The sequence below is a fragment of the Physcomitrium patens genome, chromosome 3 (genome assembly GCF_059467195.1).
Source record: "Physcomitrium patens ecotype Gransden chromosome 3, ASM5946719v1, whole genome shotgun sequence".
NCBI lineage: Eukaryota > Viridiplantae > Streptophyta > Bryopsida > Funariales > Funariaceae > Physcomitrium > Physcomitrium patens.
In genome coordinates, this window is record NC_143412.1 from 18,943,273 (window position 1) to 18,963,305 (window position 20,033).

General features: G+C 31.0%; 2 protein-coding genes and 2 non-coding genes across 5 annotated transcripts; 2 read left to right on the plus strand and 2 right to left on the minus strand.

Annotated features, from left to right (window-relative positions):
* The first annotated feature begins 1,168 nt into the window (after positions 1-1,168).
* Positions 1,169-1,240, plus strand: TRNAH-GUG (transfer RNA histidin (anticodon GUG)). The gene has a single exon. It is a non-coding gene; the product is annotated as a tRNA-His (tRNA).
* Positions 1,241-2,879: 1,639 nt separating this feature from the next.
* LOC112280126 (uncharacterized) lies at positions 2,880-4,473 on the plus strand. 2 transcript variants are annotated; one of them, XR_016502242.1, is made up of 3 exons: positions 2,880-3,211; positions 3,463-4,074; positions 4,221-4,473. XR_016502242.1 is itself a non-coding variant. In XM_090249123.1 (2 exons), the coding sequence occupies exons 1-2, from the start codon at positions 3,112-3,114 to the stop codon at positions 3,915-3,917; spliced, it is 555 nt and encodes a 184-aa protein (XP_090105249.1). In that variant the 5' UTR covers positions 2,880-3,111; the 3' UTR covers positions 3,918-4,473. The 2 variants fall into 2 exon arrangements, 1 of the variants encoding a protein (XP_090105249.1); XM_090249123.1 differs by having other exon boundaries at positions 3,463-4,473.
* Positions 4,474-6,270: 1,797 nt separating this feature from the next.
* TRNAR-CCU (transfer RNA arginine (anticodon CCU)) lies at positions 6,271-6,343 on the minus strand. The gene has a single exon. It is a non-coding gene; the product is annotated as a tRNA-Arg (tRNA).
* A 498-nt stretch (positions 6,344-6,841) lies between these two features.
* LOC112280127 (uncharacterized) lies at positions 6,842-8,086 on the minus strand. Its single transcript, XM_024515218.3, has one exon. It carries the CDS (start codon positions 7,495-7,497, stop codon positions 6,910-6,912), a length of 588 nt encoding a protein of 195 aa, XP_024370986.1. The 5' UTR covers positions 7,498-8,086; the 3' UTR covers positions 6,842-6,909.
* Positions 8,087-20,033: the final 11,947 nt, after the last annotated feature.

Genomic DNA, 20,033 nt, shown 5'->3' on the forward strand with positions numbered 1-20,033 from the left:
ATTTGAAACAAGCTTAATAATTAGAGTATTGCCATAGAAGCTCTCGAAACTTAATATTTGAACAGCAAGTAAAGGTTTTGGTATTAATGTTTGAACACGACTTCACATCTTTGAATATATTGGAATTTAAAGACATACAATGAATAAAGCTGTACATTGTATGTGAAGTCCATGTATTGGTTAACCATGTAGATGTGAGAACCTTGTTGTTGTGGGAAGGACATGAGGAACGGTTTTGCGATTCCTACATTCACGTGTTTAAAGTTGTCCTATGTTGCCAGATAAAGAATCGGTAAGGATTGGGCATGAAGTATGGAACGATATTTGTTTCATGATTCTACACAAGTAAAGCAAGCGTGCACAGTGATTCCTAACAAGGTCAGGTTATGGTTGGGCTGTCTGGGATGGAGATAAGGCCATCTTAAGAAATCAGTATGATGGTGATCCGGAGACAAATTTGCGAGCGTCGTGTCGCAGACCTTTCCTTGGTGACTCAGATAAAGCTGATGCAAATTAAGCAGTAATGTAGGAAGATACAAATAGGAAGTAGATACAAGGACAGCGGGAGACATACTCTCTAATGAAACTCAGTGCGCTTGGAACAGCACTGGGAACTCAAAAGCAGTACCACTAAGGGCCAAATTCGTAGCCAAGTCCAAAAGAGGCGCCATGGAATTGAACATTCTGTTCTAAAATCCAGTAAGTAATGTCAGAACAGTGGAATTTCCGAGCATTATCCACTCGAGCTTGGATAGAACCAAAGTTCATGCTCGTGAACAGTAATCCATAGACTCAGTTATCCACCTGAAATTTCTGGCGAATGGTGTGGAGACAAGTTTTCTAAGCAAGTGGTAAATTCAACATCTACCCTAGAACTTTGCCTCCCTATCGAAACCTACAACTTGCACAAGTTGCACGACTATTTAAACTAAGATATTCACATCACCAGCGAGATTCAGATCCTGTCTTTATCTGCAATTGTTCGTCAATTCACCAAATACACCTCATGCTGGATAATGTATCGTATTGAGATGATGTCATTCAAAAAGCAAGTCCTAGGTTTTAACAGGTGAGGGTCCAAAGTAAGTCTACTACTACATAAAAAACTGTTATGTCAATCTTTTCTTATAATAAGTAATTTAATTCGAAAGCGAGCCTGCATCTTCATGTGGCTGTAGTTTAGTGGTGAGAATTCCACGTTGTGGCCGTGGAGACCTGGGCTCGAATCCCAGCAGCCACAAGAATTTTTGGAGGGTGCTTTTTCGATATCTACACAGTATGAGAGGTTGGTCATGATAATTCTCCTCTTCCGCTGTGAATAGTGCGGAAGTGCCAGGTAGTTGTGATTGCGGTTATTATTTGTACAACTTTTTATTTTATTTGTTTGTCTTATAACATACTATCAACACACATTTTATAGGAGTCTTATTAATCTGATTGTTGATAAAATTTGCTTGTAGATTTAGCAACGATTGAAAATTATAATTACATATACATACAGAACAGATTTTTAAATATTTGTTGAAAACTTTATTGTCAAACATGCTAGTAAAATAAATTAGATATTGGAGAACAATTATAAAGCGAAAAAAAATAGCAAGACTTTTTGTGAAAATCATTGCAAATCTTTTGATGCGATGTTATTAACGCTTGGAGATCAATATTTGTACACATGCTAAAGAAAAGTGAGTGTGGACAAGAAGTGAATGTAACAAACTATGTTAAAAGAGACAATTATAAAGCAGGAACAGTAAATGGCTTCAGGAATAATTTATTATTTTCCAGAAAATATAGCCAAAAGCAGTTTTAAAAAGTTTATTACTACAGTATCTAAATTTTACATCTAATTATATATTTCGATCGAAGCAATTCAACCTAAAATTGAATGAGAGTTTGCTTTCAACCCTTTGAAGAACTTAAGTCAATATCAGTATTGCCTCTAGTTTCGCAACTTTTCAGATTTTGAAAAGATGTTGAGAAACACTTGCAGTACCATATTAGACGTATGGCCATAAAATTGAATGTTTGCTATTAAGAATTTAATGAATTCCCAAATTTTTGGTTTACTATAATAACGTTTAAATATTGTAGGATACATTTAATCAAAGGTCTTATTTTAAATCATTAAAGTTGTTCATATGAAAATTCCTCATCAAATAAGTCGACAAGTTTTTTTTTATACACGATGAAGAATGTGATGATTGACGCTTCATTATTTATTTATTTCATTTTTTGCTACAAATACCAGGAATAGCACAACCCAACTAATTGATATTTGGAGCCTCTTTCATTCTACTATGCAGATTTCATATACTTCAACAATTGTTCTTTGAACTTTGTCCTCGTTTCCTAAAACATTCTGTGTGGTCACTGAATATGGACATTTCAAATATATTATCTTCCAGTCCACATTCAAGGTCATAACAGATCCAAGAATTATCAAGCATGAGTATCTCGACCCTCAAAACGAAGTCTTCTAGTGAAAGATATTACTTAGAGCAACATAGATTTGCCAAGCCAGTCTGTAATTAAATTATTTAATACAAAGTCAAGTTAAACATCCTCATTAGTTTGTTGCATAGATATTAACAACCGGACCTGAACACGGTTTTCAAATGTAGAATAAATAACCCTAAACCCTAAATCCACAACTTGTGGAACAAGCAAACCAAATCACAAAACAAAGTCACCAGTGGCCGAAAGGTCAAGTGGAACGCGTCAACGATGGATGAATGTATGAATTCGTCGGACGGCACAAGCACCGTCGTCATCGGCATTGCTTCCGTTGCTTCGCGGGAAAGGGTGTTCGGCGGTATCGGTCTAAGCCCGCAGCCTTTTATGCACCTCAGCCGTCTCCGTTACTTTCACTATGTTTTGTCTCTGTGATTGTTGTGGCTGCTGCTGTTGTCGTTGTTGCTGCATTCATGCGTAAGTGTTCTAGTGTTCTTGTGTTCGGGAATATTTAGGGTTTCTGTGGTTGAGTATTTCTCGAGGTGTTGCTTGTGAACGCTGTCATTGGTTAGGTGCTTGGGGCACAAGGGTGTGTGGTGTTTCCTTGGTCCGAAAGGTTCGTATCTTCTGTGGTGGATATAGCCATGGTTGCGAGCATGGATGCTGGATCGCAACACCTCGGATATCTTGTTGCGCCGTTCGGTGCTGCTCTGTTTCAGCGCCAGTGGCGGGGCAAGGGTGCGAAACGCATCGATCAAAGGTATACCGTGAACACTCGTAGTGTAGTGAGAGGGAAGAGTCAGGGTCTCGATTATTCTAGGGTGAAAGATTTGCAAAAAAACAATCGTTTGCATCCCCGAAAGTTCCACAGGAAGAGAAAATCGGTTTTTCGTACCGTTCCTAGGGCCCCTTATAACGACAACTCTTTTCTTATGCGAGTTCGAAGGTCCGGAGGTTTAGACTGTACTATCTCCCCCGCGCCTTCTTCTGACCTTTTATCGTCTCCTGCAGTTTCTTATCATGAATCAAGTCCTGGTGAGGATTATGGCTATGGCTCAATGACAGGCCTTATCCGTCTTCGACCTGCCCCAGATTGTGATCGTACCAGTAGTAGCAGCAGAAGTAATGTTGAAAACAACAGTTCTGCTGATGACATGTGTGTGGAGCCACCTTCAGTCATTCCTTCGGATTCCGCAGATGAAGTGATGCAGCGGATAGGCAACAATCTTAGCCAGTTCGAGATGATTGGCTCTTCGCCCCGGCATTCGGATTACGCGCTCACCGAAGCGCGCCTGACAAGGCAGGATGCTCATATAGAATTTTTAGAGAATGAAAATTTTGTCATGAAAGAGCGTCTTTCCTTGATACAGCAAGAATCCAACGAACTTAGGAAAAGATTTACAGGAGGTCAAACTGGTGAATACGTGGACGAAAGTGATGATTCGCAGTCGTGTATTTGCAGTTAGGCTCAGCATGCGCTATGTGCATGCATGGTTGTGCTCACTTGACCTGCGGTTTGCTTGTGTTGCCTTCGAAAATATGGTAGCATCGAGGAGCTCGCGGATACATATCGGGATTCGTTCGTAAAGAGCAAGCCTGTTTCTTGGTGATGTCTAACATCATGTAAGTCAGAGCTTTGAGTGTTTACTAGTTAGATAGGCATAGTTTTTGGGGGGGTTATCCAAAGCTCATGCAGATGATATCTGTTCCTCGTTCTAGGATTTAGTGATCACTCCTGGAGAAAATCTTGATGTTGGATTCTTGTACAGGTGGACTTCGCTGTCACGTACACGATCTCAAGGTTGCTACTGGTGTGACTGAGCTGGTAAGCCAACACATAAACTTACGCAGGGGATTGTTAGACATCCAGTTTTGTATGTATATGTACAGATGTGGGAATTTCCATAGGTGAAATTGAAGCGTAGTTAGTGATGTAAATTTCTTGAGAACAAGAGCCATTTATCATGTATTGTACTTTCACTTGGATCAATGGAACATATTGACTGCTTTGTTGCAACGAAACGCTGTCCTGTTGTCTCCGATTTCTATGTTTGTCATGCGTTTATTGACAACTTTTTTTGTTCGTGCCATACTGCTTCATCATGAAAGTTCGCGTTACCTGCAGACGTGAAGAATAATTTGACTGTTGATAGTTTAATTGCAAATGGTGTTGCTGGACCAAGATATATTCGTAACTAGATGTCAGGACTCACTGTGACAGTCTCACGCTTGCCTGACACCTCGCAAGCTTGATTAATTCTGTAACTCCTAACAAATCTTACTGCTCCATCGTTATGACAATTGGAAACGCCAACTTGGACGGGCCGATGATGACATGGAGACTTTCTGAATTTTTACATGTCTTAACAAGCAAACATTTATCTTGAGTTACACAAAGTAATTGTGACGTCTTGTTTGACATGAACTGCTGCCTAATGTCTTGTACTGTGTGTTTCATTATTGTAATTGTTGATTGATGAATCTTTGGTTGATCATGGCGAGAAAGACGTAGTGTAGTTTGGTTTAATCCTTTGCCAGCCTTGGAGGCCAAAGCAACAGTTTTATGTTAACGGTGCTTGTTCTTACTTAAAATTTGGCAGTTTCAAAAATTGATAAATGGATTATCATGGTCTTTTGTCAGGACATGATCAGCCGCGCTCACGCGATGGATACCTGCACAACTCAACACTCCCTACTCTTTTGTCTCGTGTACCCCATCAAAACAAGTGAATCCTTGGATAAACACATCTAAAGAGTTTGCTCACGATTTTGCAGAACAGGCACCTAGCTCTCATTCCCACCATTTTACCCCATCCGTCATCCATGTATGTCTACAATCATGATGTCGTGAACTGATCACTATCACGCAACCAATTGTTGGGAGTCTCAAATTTTAGAAGAATCCGTTTTCTTAAACGAAATCAGAAAATCATTTATGAGCAATTAGTGAGGGTCAAATATTAAAATAGGCTAGTGCGGGGATACATTTGGATTTTCTGTTCATCTTGTACCAGGTGGGAACTATTCCGCGACGGCCGCTCGCTCGAACACATTTGTGGCAAAAACGACAGTGATTGGCTCACGTGAAGTCCGATGGATTGCGGAAGCTGTGACTGTAATGGTTATCTGCACCATCGCAGGCAATTGTTGACAAAAGTTCTACTCTCCAGTGTTTGACCTTTTTTTCGTTCGACCTTCATAGTATCGCAGCATCCACACCCTTCAGGGTACCTAACCCGAAGGTGGATAGCCCCTCCTTCAAACCTTCTCGGTGGGGAGCTTCTATCCTTCACGCCCCATCGCATCGTGGATAACGGCGTCGCACCTCCTGAGACAGAATGCTTGACCACAGTTGTGCGGGTTACAGCGCGAACCAGGTGGTATCTCAGAATAGATCTGCCAACAAAACTATTCATTCTAGAAGATTGCAAGCATGTGTCACATGCAAGATACTTGTGTTCTATTTTGTAAAAATACACTTTCAAATCCTAGTTTGCGAAAGCTTTTTTTATGCTTTTTCAATTGCAGTTCAATGTGTGTTCATGTCTTGACAGCTCATTTCAGGACGGCCAAGCTCCATTCTCCGTCTGTGTGATGTAATCCGGATTAGCCACATGGACTTTTCGCACATTAACCGAATCATGAAACAAAAGTTAGAGCAAGAAGGCAATTCTGAAGGGTTATCTAAATATATAATGTAACAAAGGAAATGGAGCCACATCATCTTCAACTAACTGATGAAAGTATATAGCTGTAGATATGAACCTCTGAACGCAGCCACAACTTATATTTTTCCAAAGATTAAGTGATTAGCTGTGTCGCGCCAGGTAGGGGTCGAACCTACGACTTTCTGCTTAGGAAACAGACGCTCTATCCACTGAGCTACAGGCGCCCACTGACAACGGCAATTACATGACTTTATTTGTAGTATACTTCAAAAATTGCAGTGCATGCTACAAGTGCACAATAACTTACTGCAGATATCCGACAGCCACTCCCTCAGCTAACCCCCCAAATCACCTCTTGTCGTGCACACAGGCAACTCTGCAATGACTGGTTTATCTAGTTCCTCCCTTGGGGAAAACTTAAAACTCCACACCATCAACCCACCACGTCAAATCTCTGCATGAAATCTCTCCATTCCATTACCCGTGTCCCAGCCTTCACAGGCAGAGTCTGGACCTACGCAATCATCTTTCCACATTTGGCTATTGCATCGTAACATAAAAAACCAACCCTTCGTCGAAGAAAATTGCACTGTCAACACTTCTGTCCATTCATCGTCAGACATCAAGCTATAGGAAGCAGTCAATTGACAGTAACGTAGCATGAATGGAGAAAGTAGAAAAGAAGGACGAAGAAGAAAGAGCAGAAAAGCTTACATGTGAAATACTGAGATACAGAAAAATTCTTATAAATTGCAACACTTACAAGATGCACCATGGGACCTACCAAAACTCATTCCATTACAACTGTAGCTCCTACTGACTTCAACTTCTCAATAATTTGATCTGCTTCTTCTTTACTAACTCCAGCCTTCAGCACGATTGGTGCCTTTTCAACTAGTTCTTTCGCTTCTTTCAGCCCCAATGCAGTGAATGTGCGCACCTCTTTAATAATTTTGATCTTGGAGGCAGCATCGAATTTTTCTAGCTTCACATCAAAAGAAGTCTTCTCCGGCTTCTTCTCCTCTGCTGCTGCAGCTGCACCACTCGAACCAGGCATCCCCATTCCTGGTGGCATCATGCCCATTGGCATCATTCCCATCCCAGCTGGCAGCCCTAACTTTTTCTTCAACAAAGTGGAAAGATCCACGGCTTCGACCATCGAAAGCGTTGAGATTTCGTCCGCAATCCTCTGGACCTTCTCAGATGGAGGTGTTCTAGCCTCCGAAGGATCATAATCAAGTTCAATTACAGCGGCGCTGCCAAGAAGCCTTACCCTTGATGGTCCAAAATGAGAGCCTTGCAACGAAAGACGCGCTGCAATAATCCGAGAGGATCGCACTAACGGGGACCTCGCAGAACATGACCACAATCGACCCATTGTACTCTTATTCTGCGCGCGCAAATCCTTCTCTCTTTCCCAATACCGAATACACGTATGTATGTCAAGCACACGAAAGCGTACTCTCCTCACGACATCGTCCCCGTCCTCCTCAATGATCCAAAAGCCAGCTTCTACTCAAGTAATCCGCCGCCTAACCTCCTACAGCTCAGGATTCCATGGCCACCCCTTAAACCCTAAACCCTAAAACTCTCTATCCAGCCCAAACCCTTGCTAAAGATCGAACCCACCAAGCACACGCATACGCATCCGCAATTCGCACAACTAATGATATCTCTCTTTCTCCTCAAATGCGAGATGAGATTCCACGAGCACTGCAACAATCTCACGATGATCAAACACTGGACGATGACATAGAAAAGCAGCAGCAGCCACGTAAGGAGATGCAGACAGGACTATTATACATGAGTCCCGAAAAACGGAGCCAGGAAACTGAAATAACAGCAGAGAAATCGGGAGAGGAGTGGGAGAGGGTCACGGTGGCGCCGCAGACACACACAGTCCCCGTGTAGCCCTCCCTGGCCTTGGAAATTTGGCCTCCTTTGCTTCTTGCTCACACTCGGCCTCACTCACTTCACTTGAGGGCAGGAAAGGAAGAAAGAAAAGAAAGGAAAGGAAGGAAAGGGAGAACTCTCTCTATCTCTCTCTCTCTCTCTTGCTCGCTTTCTTTCATTTCATTTCTTTCATCAGCCTTCCTTCCTTCCTTCCCTGTGGTCTCTTCCTGAGTGCCCAGGGGCGCTGCTTCTCCGCAACTACCTGGTGCTCCGCGAATCTACATAAACTGGATGGATGTGGAATCGACTCCGTAGATGATTATGACCTTGGGAAGAGTGCTCCCCATTGAGAACCCTCTTTGTATTGTACCCGTTCCTTGCTCTTCTGATCCAAGCACCATTTATTCTTAAAGGGGGGGGGGGGTGGTTGAATTTTGATTTTGTTACAACATGTGTGGATTGATTTTTGGTTTTTTGAATTTTTTTATTTAACATCTTCAAATCCATTCTATTTAAATTTTTATGACATTAAAATTCTAAAAAAATTATAATTAAAATTTTGCACATTTTATTTTGAAACATGTTAAAATGACCCAACTATTTACTAAATCAATCCACCACAAAATGGATAACAAGAAAGGTTGGGATGAGAGTTGGGAACAAGGAAGGGAGAATGGTGGGGTCACAATGAAGAAGGCTAAGAACAAAGGGAGTATGGGCTGGGAACAAGGGAGGTCATGGTTGTAATAATGGTTTTTGGACATAATCCATTTTTTTAATGATGGTTATGATAGGATTGGTCAATTTAGTCAATGTCTGGGTCATTTTAACATTTTCTATTGTAATAGATATTTGAAATAAAAAGAAGATATGATTTTTTTAGAAGTATATAAAAAAATAAGAAGAAAAAATTAGGATTAAATATATATATATATATACATATATTTTTTAAGATTTTTTTTTATATACTTAAATTATATTTTTTACTATATATATATTTTAAATTTCTTTGTTGTAAAATATCTAAGCCCTTTCTACAATTATATTAAATTCAATTTAGCTCATAGAAAGATAAAAAGAAAAAACAAATACAACCTTAACATTACTTTATTTTTTTTTGTAGTATTCATGAGACTAGTGTTAGACTATTCTCATGAATACTACAAATTTTTAGTACTTATTTATATGATTATTTATATGTAAATAAATCTTTGATTTTTTGAACAAAGACATGGAATGGCAATATAGATACATAATTTAAAAAATATACAAAATTAACATTAAAAAAACATGAATAAAAAAATTAATGATAAGATGGATTATGACTTTTAAAAAAAATCAAGACCTAAAAAATATTTGATAATCAATTTTTAAAAAAAAACAAGACCTAAAAAGTATTTGATAATTAATTTAAACATAAAATCTTTCCTATATTGAATTAATTATAAATATACTGGATAAATAATAAGTAGATTAAATTTATTTTATAATATATTTTTTATTCTTAAATTTGCATTAACAAGAAGTATTAGAACACATTATTATGAAATAATTCAAATTGAAGAAGATAAATTTATTAAATAAAATGATGAAAGTAATATACACATCAAATCATATCATGTATATTATTGACATTTATTAAGGACATGAATTTAAAAAAACCAAAGAATTAATACATTCATGTTTCATTCAAAAAGAATAGATAATTATTCAAAGATAGTATAATACTAAACTAGAATAACCATTGTTTAAGATAAAAAACTACAATCTTTTAAAATAAGATAAGGGATATGAAAGATGTTTAACAAAAATAAAAAAAGGCTTTATTCTTGTCTCTATATATACTACCTAACTTGGAGCTATGTTGCAACATTATATAAGACTTCTAATACTTGATCTACTTGTAAAACATATATCTAATTTACAAGACAAGTTTTACAAATGCGCCACATGACAAACTTCTATGACAAATAGCCAACATATGCCATACATAGTCAACTTGTTGGCCAAGTTTTTTAACCTATTAATTACCTACAAACATGTATAAAGCCATATTGTGTCTATAATACTTTCAAGAAGCTATTTCACAAGATAATATTTAAACTAATTACTTCTATTTATTTCTATTAAATTCTCTTAATCATTATATATATATATATATATATATATATATATATGTAAAATTATTTCTTCTTTTTTTTAGAATCAAGTTCCATAAGGATCAATAATTACAAATTAAAGAAGTCTAAGATGCAATGAATTATATTTTCCACATACTCTAATCTTTGCTCCATTTAAAGGTAGTTAATAAGTCCTCTTAGTCATCAATGATGCCCTATACTAAGGCAAAAAGACCACCATTGTCATATTATGTGTCATCCTATTTGGAAATGCATTGAGCATCTGGTTGTGGAAGGCGGGATTGTATTTTATAAGTATCCAAGTATCTTAACATGTTTTGCCCTTATAAGAAGAATGCAATTTGAATTTTAATTCAAAAGTGCTTAAATCTAATACAAAGTACTCAAAAACACTCTTCTTAGTAATTTTAACCATACATAAACTCCAATTGCTTTATCACTTTCATAATCAAGCAATTTTGATTTTTCTTTGCAAGCTCTAACCTTAATCAAAAAGCTTTAGTGACTTATAGTTCTTAATCTAAATATCCACTTGAAGTAAAATTTTGCACACAAATGCTACTATAAGTCTTTTATATGTTTGAAAAGAACTTATTCCAATCTAATATATAGATTGTGAAAAAATATCCAGAAACCACATTAATATAACTTGGCCACCAACTTAAAAGTTGATGCAAATGTTCTAGTAGTGATTTCTCCTTCTCCAACTATTAATTTCAATTCAAGATTGGTATATAGCTTAATCTTTAAGTCTTCTAAGACTATGGAAAATTTCACTTTGATCTAACTAGTATATCTTAGGATATCATAGAAATCCTATCCAACCCTAATCTACTAACTTCCGATACTTGCTTGTACCAAAATCCAAATATCTCCCAACCGGACTATTAGATTATTATAAAATTTCACATATACTTAACATACCTAATTAACTAAATATTATTAAATTTTGAATCATAGATGTAATACTAATTTCACAAACTAACCAAGAATACTAGCTCTAATTTTATTACATAGATTCGAAGTTGCTAATACAAATCCTGACTTTGAACAACAATTGCCTTATCAAAAAAAATCCTACAAAAATAAGCTTTATGTTTCTAGAATAAATTCCAAGCTAGCTCTTCAATCCTAATCATTGATCTTCAAATGTCCCCATATTTGTCTTGAGTCATCATTTTAGTAGCTAAAGGTTTGATTTTGATTTTATTTCACAAATGGTCAATCCTTAGATATTAATCTAACTTATCCTAGGGGCTTTTTAATCCAACCCTATTTTCAACTTAATTCTAATATCAACTATGCTAATCATTTACCTCTTCTAACTTGATTTTATTAATTTATGGTCTTTCAAAGGTAGTAAAAGAGTCTCTATTGCCTAGAAGGTAAAATTACTAATCAACATTTAACCTACTAACTATCAAGACAAGAAAATAAACTAAGAGGCTTTTATAAAAGCCATGTTTAAATAACTTAAATTATTATTGAATAAAAATAATTAGATATTAATTATAAATTTATTTTTTTATTATATTTTCATTATGTTATCTTGAAGATTGAGACAATTGCAACGTTCCATCAAATAACTCAGCAAATAACAGTTTATGAATTGAATTTGTTAGATATTAGTTCTTAATGTCCATAGTTATAAGTATACAAAAATTACAAAAAATGATAGAAGGTAGAATATAATCTTTCTTAAATCTTGTTTCTTTTATAGCAAAGATTTGTTACTCTTCATCTTGTTTTTGATGGATATTTTTAATAAAAAATATCAAATCTTTTTGCTAAATTTATAATATTTTTGACTAGTTTCTATGTGCATTTATTGATATCATATCTCCATCAATGTAGAAGATATTTGAAGTTGTTTTGAAGCTTTTTTGAGTCTAAAACTTTTTCAACTTCAAACTCTTGATTATTATCAATATACAATTCTTAAATCTTTTGGTGTTGGATTATTAACTTTTGAGAAGCCAAAAATATAAAGTTGTTGATGATAATTATAATTTGCAAAGAAGGATATTTTTTAAATAAAAAATATACCATATTATTATAAAAAAATTCTTTCAAAAACAAAAGAGTTGTCTAATCATCTAAATGATAGTCAATAGTACTTCTTAAATATTATTCCAAAACTTGATTGACTTATTTGGCTTGTCAATAAATTTGATGATAGAAAGCCAAAGATAGTTTTATTTTGATAATTTTGATTGATAATATTTATATAAATTTATTTCAATTATTTTTTTATAATTATCTTATAAAATATTCACCAAAAAAAATAAATAGATATTTTTTTCTTATTTCATAATACGGTTTGATTTTTTTTATATTAATTCTAATAATGATTTTGTCAAGTAATATTATTATTTTTTTTTATTAAAATGATCCAAATTGACTATATAAGGTCCCATATATTTATATTAAATTTTTTTTTTCCTTGTAGAGGTTTTTTTAATCATAAAATTAATTGATATTTTTTATATTTATTAATTTTTTAAAGAATATTTTTATTTTTTTATTGTAAATTGTTCTACCATACATGTTGATCAATATGGTATGGTTTTCTTTCTAAAACCTATCAAATAACTTAGTTACTATCTTTACTAAGACAAAAAATATGCTCATGTTGAAATTATTGTTGTAATTGAATTCATATTATATTTTCTTCAGCTTTTGCTCTTCATAAATCCATCTTACAAACTTGATGAAGTCTATTTTTTTTTTTTTTATTTTTTATTATAGTCACATATTAAAAATTTAAGTTTCTTTTTCAATTTCATTTATGTATTGAATAGGCAAAAGTATTTCTATGCCATAAACTAAGAAATTTATTAATCAATTTAGCTTATCCATTTCTTTAAGGATAATAAGTGGTGGATTTCTAATGTTGAATCATAAATTTTATTGTCAATAATTGAATTGTTTCATTAATAAAATGTACTTGCTGATTATTCATTAATTCAATAGGATATCCATAACATGTTATAATTTCTTCATATAAATTTTTTGCCATTGATTTAGTTGTATTATCCTTTAATATTCTTACCTCTATCTACATGGTGTATAATTAATTATGGTTATAATATATTAATTCCTTGTTAAATTAGCTGGTAAATCTATTGGTCCCACAAAATCAATTTTTCATCTTTAAAATACTTCAAGTGGTAATATTGAATATATAATATTTTTGTATTTATTTGGCATAATTATTTTTCATTGGAAAACATCAATTTTTTTTAATAATTATATATATTTTGTCTTAACATTAGCCACCAAAATAAAGCATTAAGAATTTTATATAAATTTATTATTGCCAAAAAACAACTTCTAACAAGTCTTTCAAGTGCTTCAATAATAATAGTTTTTATGATAGGCCCTACTAAAGAAATTTATTTTATTCTATTTGAACATGTTTTCATTAATTTTTTTGTTTTATTGACTTTGCATCTACTTCATATGTCAATTTTTTATTTGACATTAATTGAATTAGTTGTAGTAAGTCGTCCATTCTTCAAAAAATCAATAAAAAGTGTGCTTCAATTCATGAAAGATAATGGATGCTATTCTTTTTTTGGATTAAGTTGGACCATAATTAAATTTGTGTCTAAAAAAATATCTACTATACTTATAGAAGCTTCTACAATGGTTATTTGAAACTAATGATTTGCTATCACATGTTATTGTCCTAGTTTGTAAAAAGTTTCAAAATCATATTCTTGTAACAGTAACATCCATCTTTCTACTCATCTTGAAACTATTGGTCTATTAATTAAATATAATAATACTAGATGATTGTCAAAAAATATAAAATAACTTGTCAGCAAATAATGAAAAAAAATTTGAACTAAATAAATCATTATCAATGATTCTTTTTTCATGATAGTATAATTTTTAGCTTAATTTAGTAATTATCTTGTACTATTACAAGAATATGATTATGAGTCTAATTGTCTAATAATATTTTGAGCCAAAACACAACCAATTGCTTCATTTGAAGTATCACAATGTACATAGAAAATTTTATCTCAATGTGGTGTGATTAAAATTGATGTATTTAATTTTTTTTCTAGAACATTAAATGCTTATTGACATTCTTTAGTCCATACATTCTTTACACTTGATTTTATTAAGTTTGTCAAAGATTGTGAAAATTGACAAAAGTATTCTTACTTGCTAATTTTCTCTTAATATCTTTAAGTGCATTTGATTCCAAAATTGGAATTTTTCTAAATCTCTTTTGTAATTTTTGTACTTCTTCAATTAAATCTTTGTATATTCACCTTTCATTGGCCCATTCTTCAGATGCTTTTTGCTATAGTTTATTTGAATTTATAAACTCAAGTTGCTTCCTACTTTTGTCTTTCTCGTCTTTGTCACTACTACTATTGCTTGTTATTTTATTCTCTATTTTATTTATTTTTATTTGTTTAGCTTGAATAATTATACAAAATTCTGAAATTATTACATTTGTGGCTACAACCGGTTGTCCTTGTCTTTGTGCCTCACTGACTTCTTTTTGGTGTTTGATCCATAGTAAAAAATCTACTTTTATATGTCCATTCTAATGGCAATAATAACACTTAGGATTACCCTCTTATGCTTGATTTATATAAATTTTTTTTAGTAAATTTGCACTCCTATCTCTTTCATATCTCCCTTCATATCTTGGTTGTAATCTATCTTCATAATAGTTGAGTTTATATCCTTCTCTATAAAGATAAATTTTTCTCCCTTTAAAAGTGTTATTTCTCATAGTATCTTCTTTCTTTTAATATTATTGATTCAAGGATTTCCAACCTCTATCTTAATTTGTAATTTTTATTTTCATAGGTTGTCTTCTTTTTATATTATTTAATTATGGTTGTACTTGATGAATTGCTAAACTTTTATCTCTATATCATTGAATATAAGTACCATCATTAGTTTGATGTATGTATGTATTGCAATTTGTATAAAATTTCATATTAGACTTAAAAGGAAAATGTCCTTCATTATTGCACTTCCTACAAACAACATCTTTTCTAAATTGCTTTCATCCAATGCTTGATTGAACCATCTCTTTTTTTTAATTTTCTTAAATTTTTTTTAGTAGTCTTTTTTTTCTTTCTTCTACTTATTTTTTTTTTTTTTTTTTTTCATCTAAATCTTCATTCAAATCTTCCGATTTTGTATTGTAAGAACTTTCTTCCCTATATATATTTAATTCAACTTTTCTTGCTCATTTTAGAGCTTCTTCTAATATATTTATTGGTAATAAAGCTACATATTTACTTACTTTTCTTTTTAATCTATTTAAAATTTATATTTTTTTAAATAAGTCATAAAATTAAAGAACAAGTTTATTAGCTATATGTATTACTCTTTCAAAGAATTCTTTTACATCTTCACCCTTCTTTGCTTGAAATGAGAAAGTTTATCAATAACTTATCTATCATTTTCTTTTCTCTGAAATAATAAATGCATCTCTAAGATCTTTTCAAGATTTAAAATATCTTGTAGAATACATAGCATATTATTTAAAGTATCTTTTTTAAGTATTACTAAAAAATATGCTAATTTGTCTTCATATGCTATTTCTTTGTTAGCTTGATAAATATTATTAAATTCCTTGATGTTAATATTTAGATCCTCTTTGCTTTTAAATTTAAATAATCTTGCTTTAATATGTCTAATAGTTAATACCATATTAGTTATTGCTCTTTGTTATAATGGTGGAGGTAAATTAAAAAATTTTATTAAAAATTGGATTGATTCTATACTTATAATAGAATTTATTGAATTTAACTGTCTTATAAATTCTTCTATAATTGAAGAACATCTTCTTTTTTCTTTACTATTTGAATTTGAGTTGTTTTGACTATTAGAACATAAATCTTGTATTAAGTTTTTTAACTCAAGTTCTCAAAAAGAATCTTTTTTTCTATCGTAATATTTGTTTTTTCAATGTTTTGCCAATCAACTCATTCCTTTCTTTCTTCTTTTTCTTTTTGCTTATATATTCTATAAATATATTATTCTTTAGTAGTTTATTTTTTTGGAGTTTTTGGACATCTAAGAGATTTAGTTTTTTGATTCATTATCTAATATAATATCTGATTTTTATAATCATTTTGTGATTTCTTGATTGCCAAAATTTTCTTTTATATTACATTCTTTAATATAAATCTTTCTTCAATATGTATCTTATTTTTGTCTTTTTTATATTAAATTTAGATATATATATATATATATATATATATATATATATATATATATATTTTCTTTTGCTCTATTTATTCAATCCTTCTAGTTTGGTGTACACCATAGAATTGTTGTGTACCATCTTTATTTATGGTTCTTCATACTTGTGATAAAATTAATAAGTTCCATTCATAAACATCATTTATTTTTTTAAATAACCTTTTTTAATTCTATAAATTTCATGAACTTAATTAGTAGAGATGGCAATGTATCTCCAATATGGTTACTATATGAACACTTAGAATCTCAATTATCCCTTCTGTGTTTCTAAATAGGAATTATCCTTGTACTTATCTTAAACTTCTACAATTCTTGGTTTTGTCATGGTCAAATAATTCAACCTTAAGAATAGCTTTAATTTATCTTTCAATTTTATCTTATCTTCTTCAACCTAGTCTTTATACATCTTTATCTTCATTAACTTCATCTTCACTTTGTCTTCTTCAACCATCTATATCTTTATTAACTTCTTCTTTTTATCACCTTCTTCAACATAAACTTCAAATATCTATAACTTCATTTTAACTTGCAAATCTTAAAATTCAATATTAAACCAAAAATATATTAAATTTCAAATAAACATATTAATTTTAATCTCTTTAGTATGATTTTTTTTATCCTTAAAATATAACTTTGAATCTATTTATAGATTTTATATACTCAATTATTTTCTTAAATTATTCAAATATAATAAAAATAATTTGTTTTTAACTACCATAACTACCAAAAAAAGATTTCAACCACCTTATCTATTAAATATATAGGCGGCTAACCTCTTTGCATTTTTATACTTTCTTATCTTTCTCTAAAGTTACTTATACTTACTTCTATGATTTTTTTTTCTATACCAAATTTTATTTCTTTTTTATCTTTTATTTCTTTCTTATTTTTTTATATAATATTTTTATTTTATTAATTATAATTTCTATGATTAATAAATATCTTTGATAGTTTGATAAAAGTCCTAACTTATTGTTTTTATTTTATTCTAAAAATGAGTGGATTACTTCACATCTATTGTTGTATATTTAAAGGTTGTGGACCATCCACCTTTAAACTAATTTATAGATTACTAAGATTGATTTTTTCATTAAAGAGAAAAAATTATCTTTTTTTGTGGAAATTTTTATTTGATATTAGAAATTACAAATAATTCTTTTTTATTTAATTTTTTGAATTTATTTGAATTACTTATAGAAAAAACTATAGATACTATTTTTAGTATAAATGAACATAAATTTGTAATTATTACAGATCTTCATGAGCTTATAAATAGTCTTAGGATAAAAATCTCACATATTTTCAACATGAATCATGGATGTACTATTCCTATGCCTATGAAAGGAGTCAATAATGAGGTTCAAAGTTTATAAAAAAATATATATATATAATATAAAGAAGAAAATAGATCAAGTTCACAATTAAATCCAAAAGTCTTTTTATTACAAGTATAAAGGAAGTAAGTATAAGTATATCTAATTTTTTTGATGGAATAAGATCAAAGTTTTGAGGATTTCTACAACAAGTAAAGCTCTATCTAAAGTTATATCCTTCTCAATATCTTGATGGATTTATTCAAATCAAATTTATAGAAGCACTCATCTTTGGAAGTGGTCTTTTTTTATTTGCACCTTTGATGGAAAAAGATTTATAATTACTTTATGATTTAAATTCATTCTTTAAAATATTTATAGCTACATTTGAAAAAAGTAATCAAGAAAGAGTGGCAAAGACCTAATTCATATCTCTATGACAAAGATTATATTTAGCTACCATAAATATGTTGTTGAGTTTCAAAACCTTGCTTGATATGTAGATTGAAATGATAAAATCTTTATTAATCAATTTCAATATAGTTTAAAAGACAATGTCAAAGATTTATTATTGACAATACTTATATACTTATTAGAGTAGTTTATTGCTCAAGCCATTACATGCAAAAATTAACTCTTTGAAAGATGTCAAGGATAAAAATTTGGTTGAAGAGATACAAATTAAGTCATGGCAATACCTTCTAAATTTTTACTAGCATATTCATTTAGGCTACAGCCAATGCAAATTGATATGGTATATTTTAAACCTCTTATTAAGCAAGAAAAGACTTGTTGCTATAAAGAAGATTTATCCCTATATTGATGAGGATTTAAGCACACTGTTTAACATTATCCAAAGAAACAAAATAATCACAGAATGAAGAGTATGGTTGCCAAAAAAGATGTGTCAAAAAATAAAATTTTCCAGCTATAATAAAAATTGTGCAAGTAAAATCTTGTGTTATCATAGTAAAGATCTAATTCTCTCCTAAGATTCTTCACTTTATTTCATAATAAAAGATTGTTTAGGACCATAAATTATAAAGTCTTAGCCTTTTTAGATTCAAGAGCCTCAGCTTGTTTCATAAATAAAGATTTTATTAAAAAAATTAAAAAAACTTTAATTTAAAAAAATCAAATCTATGCATATAGAAGTAATAAATAGTCGTTTGTTATTTTTTTAAGATGTTATTAATTAACCTATTCTTTTAGTTATAATAATTAGTGGCAATAATAGCTAAATAATATATAATGTGATTAGATTTCATTCTAACTTAATTATTTTAGGATTACTTTAGCTAAAAAAGTATAATCCTCAAATAGCATACATTTCTTGAAACCTTGATTTTTTCTATAGTTTAGCCAAAGATTTTGTTAATAAAATTAATAAATCTAAATCCTTATTGGTAGGTGTAAGAGCTTCATGCATGCTACAAAAGAAAATTTAACTTTTGTTGTATATGCTACACATGTTTTTGATAGAAAAAAAACCTCAATTGGCATTTCAAGCCAATACCAAGATTATCAAGATATTTTTGAAAAAAAAATGTAGATATTCTTTTAGAACATTATCTATATGATTTTTGTATTGTTATTTAAGAATAAATTCAATTACCATCTAAATCAATCTATAATATATCACAAAATGAGTTGGTTGCATTTAAAGAGTACATTGATAAGAATATGGTTTAAAACTTCATACACCATTCTTAATCTCTAGTAGGGACTCCCAACTTATTTGTAAAGAAAAAAGATGAATCTTTACAGATATATATAAATTATTGAGGATTCAACAAGATCATTATAAAAATAGGTATTATCTACTTTTGATTTCAAGACTTTTTGATCAAGTCAATCAAATATAAATCTACAAAAAATTAGATCTATGAGATGCATACAACTTAATATGCATTAAAGACAAAGATGAATTAAAAATTACATTTCAAACCGAATATGGATACTTTGAATGTAATTTCATGCCATTTGGATTCATGAATGTATCAATTTTGTTTTAACATCTAATAAATGATATCCTTTGTGAATTTTTTGATGACATTATCATTTGTTATTAAAATGACATCTTAAAATATTCTAAAAATATAGAATATAAATTTTATGTTTATTGTGTATTATAAAAACTAAAAGATTGAGGATTATATGTAAAGATGAAAAAATATGTATTTCACAATATTTAAGTTGATTTCTTAGGATACATCATTTTAAATCATGGCCCTATGATAGATTTTAAAAATATCTAGACTATCATGGATTAGAAGATCTTAAAAATAATTAAAGATGTACAATATTTTTAAAAATTTGTT

Coding starts and splice junctions, on each gene's coding strand:
- LOC112280126 (XM_090249123.1), top strand. CDS start 3,112: ATGCTGGATCGCAACACCTCGGATATCTTGTTGCGCCGTTCGGTGCTG. Junction 3,212..3,462: donor GCGAAACGCATCGATCAAAG/GTATACCGTGAA, acceptor CGTCTCCTGCAG/TTTCTTATCATGAATCAAGT.
- LOC112280127 (XM_024515218.3), bottom strand. CDS start 7,497: ATGGGTCGATTGTGGTCATGTTCTGCGAGGTCCCCGTTAGTGCGATCC.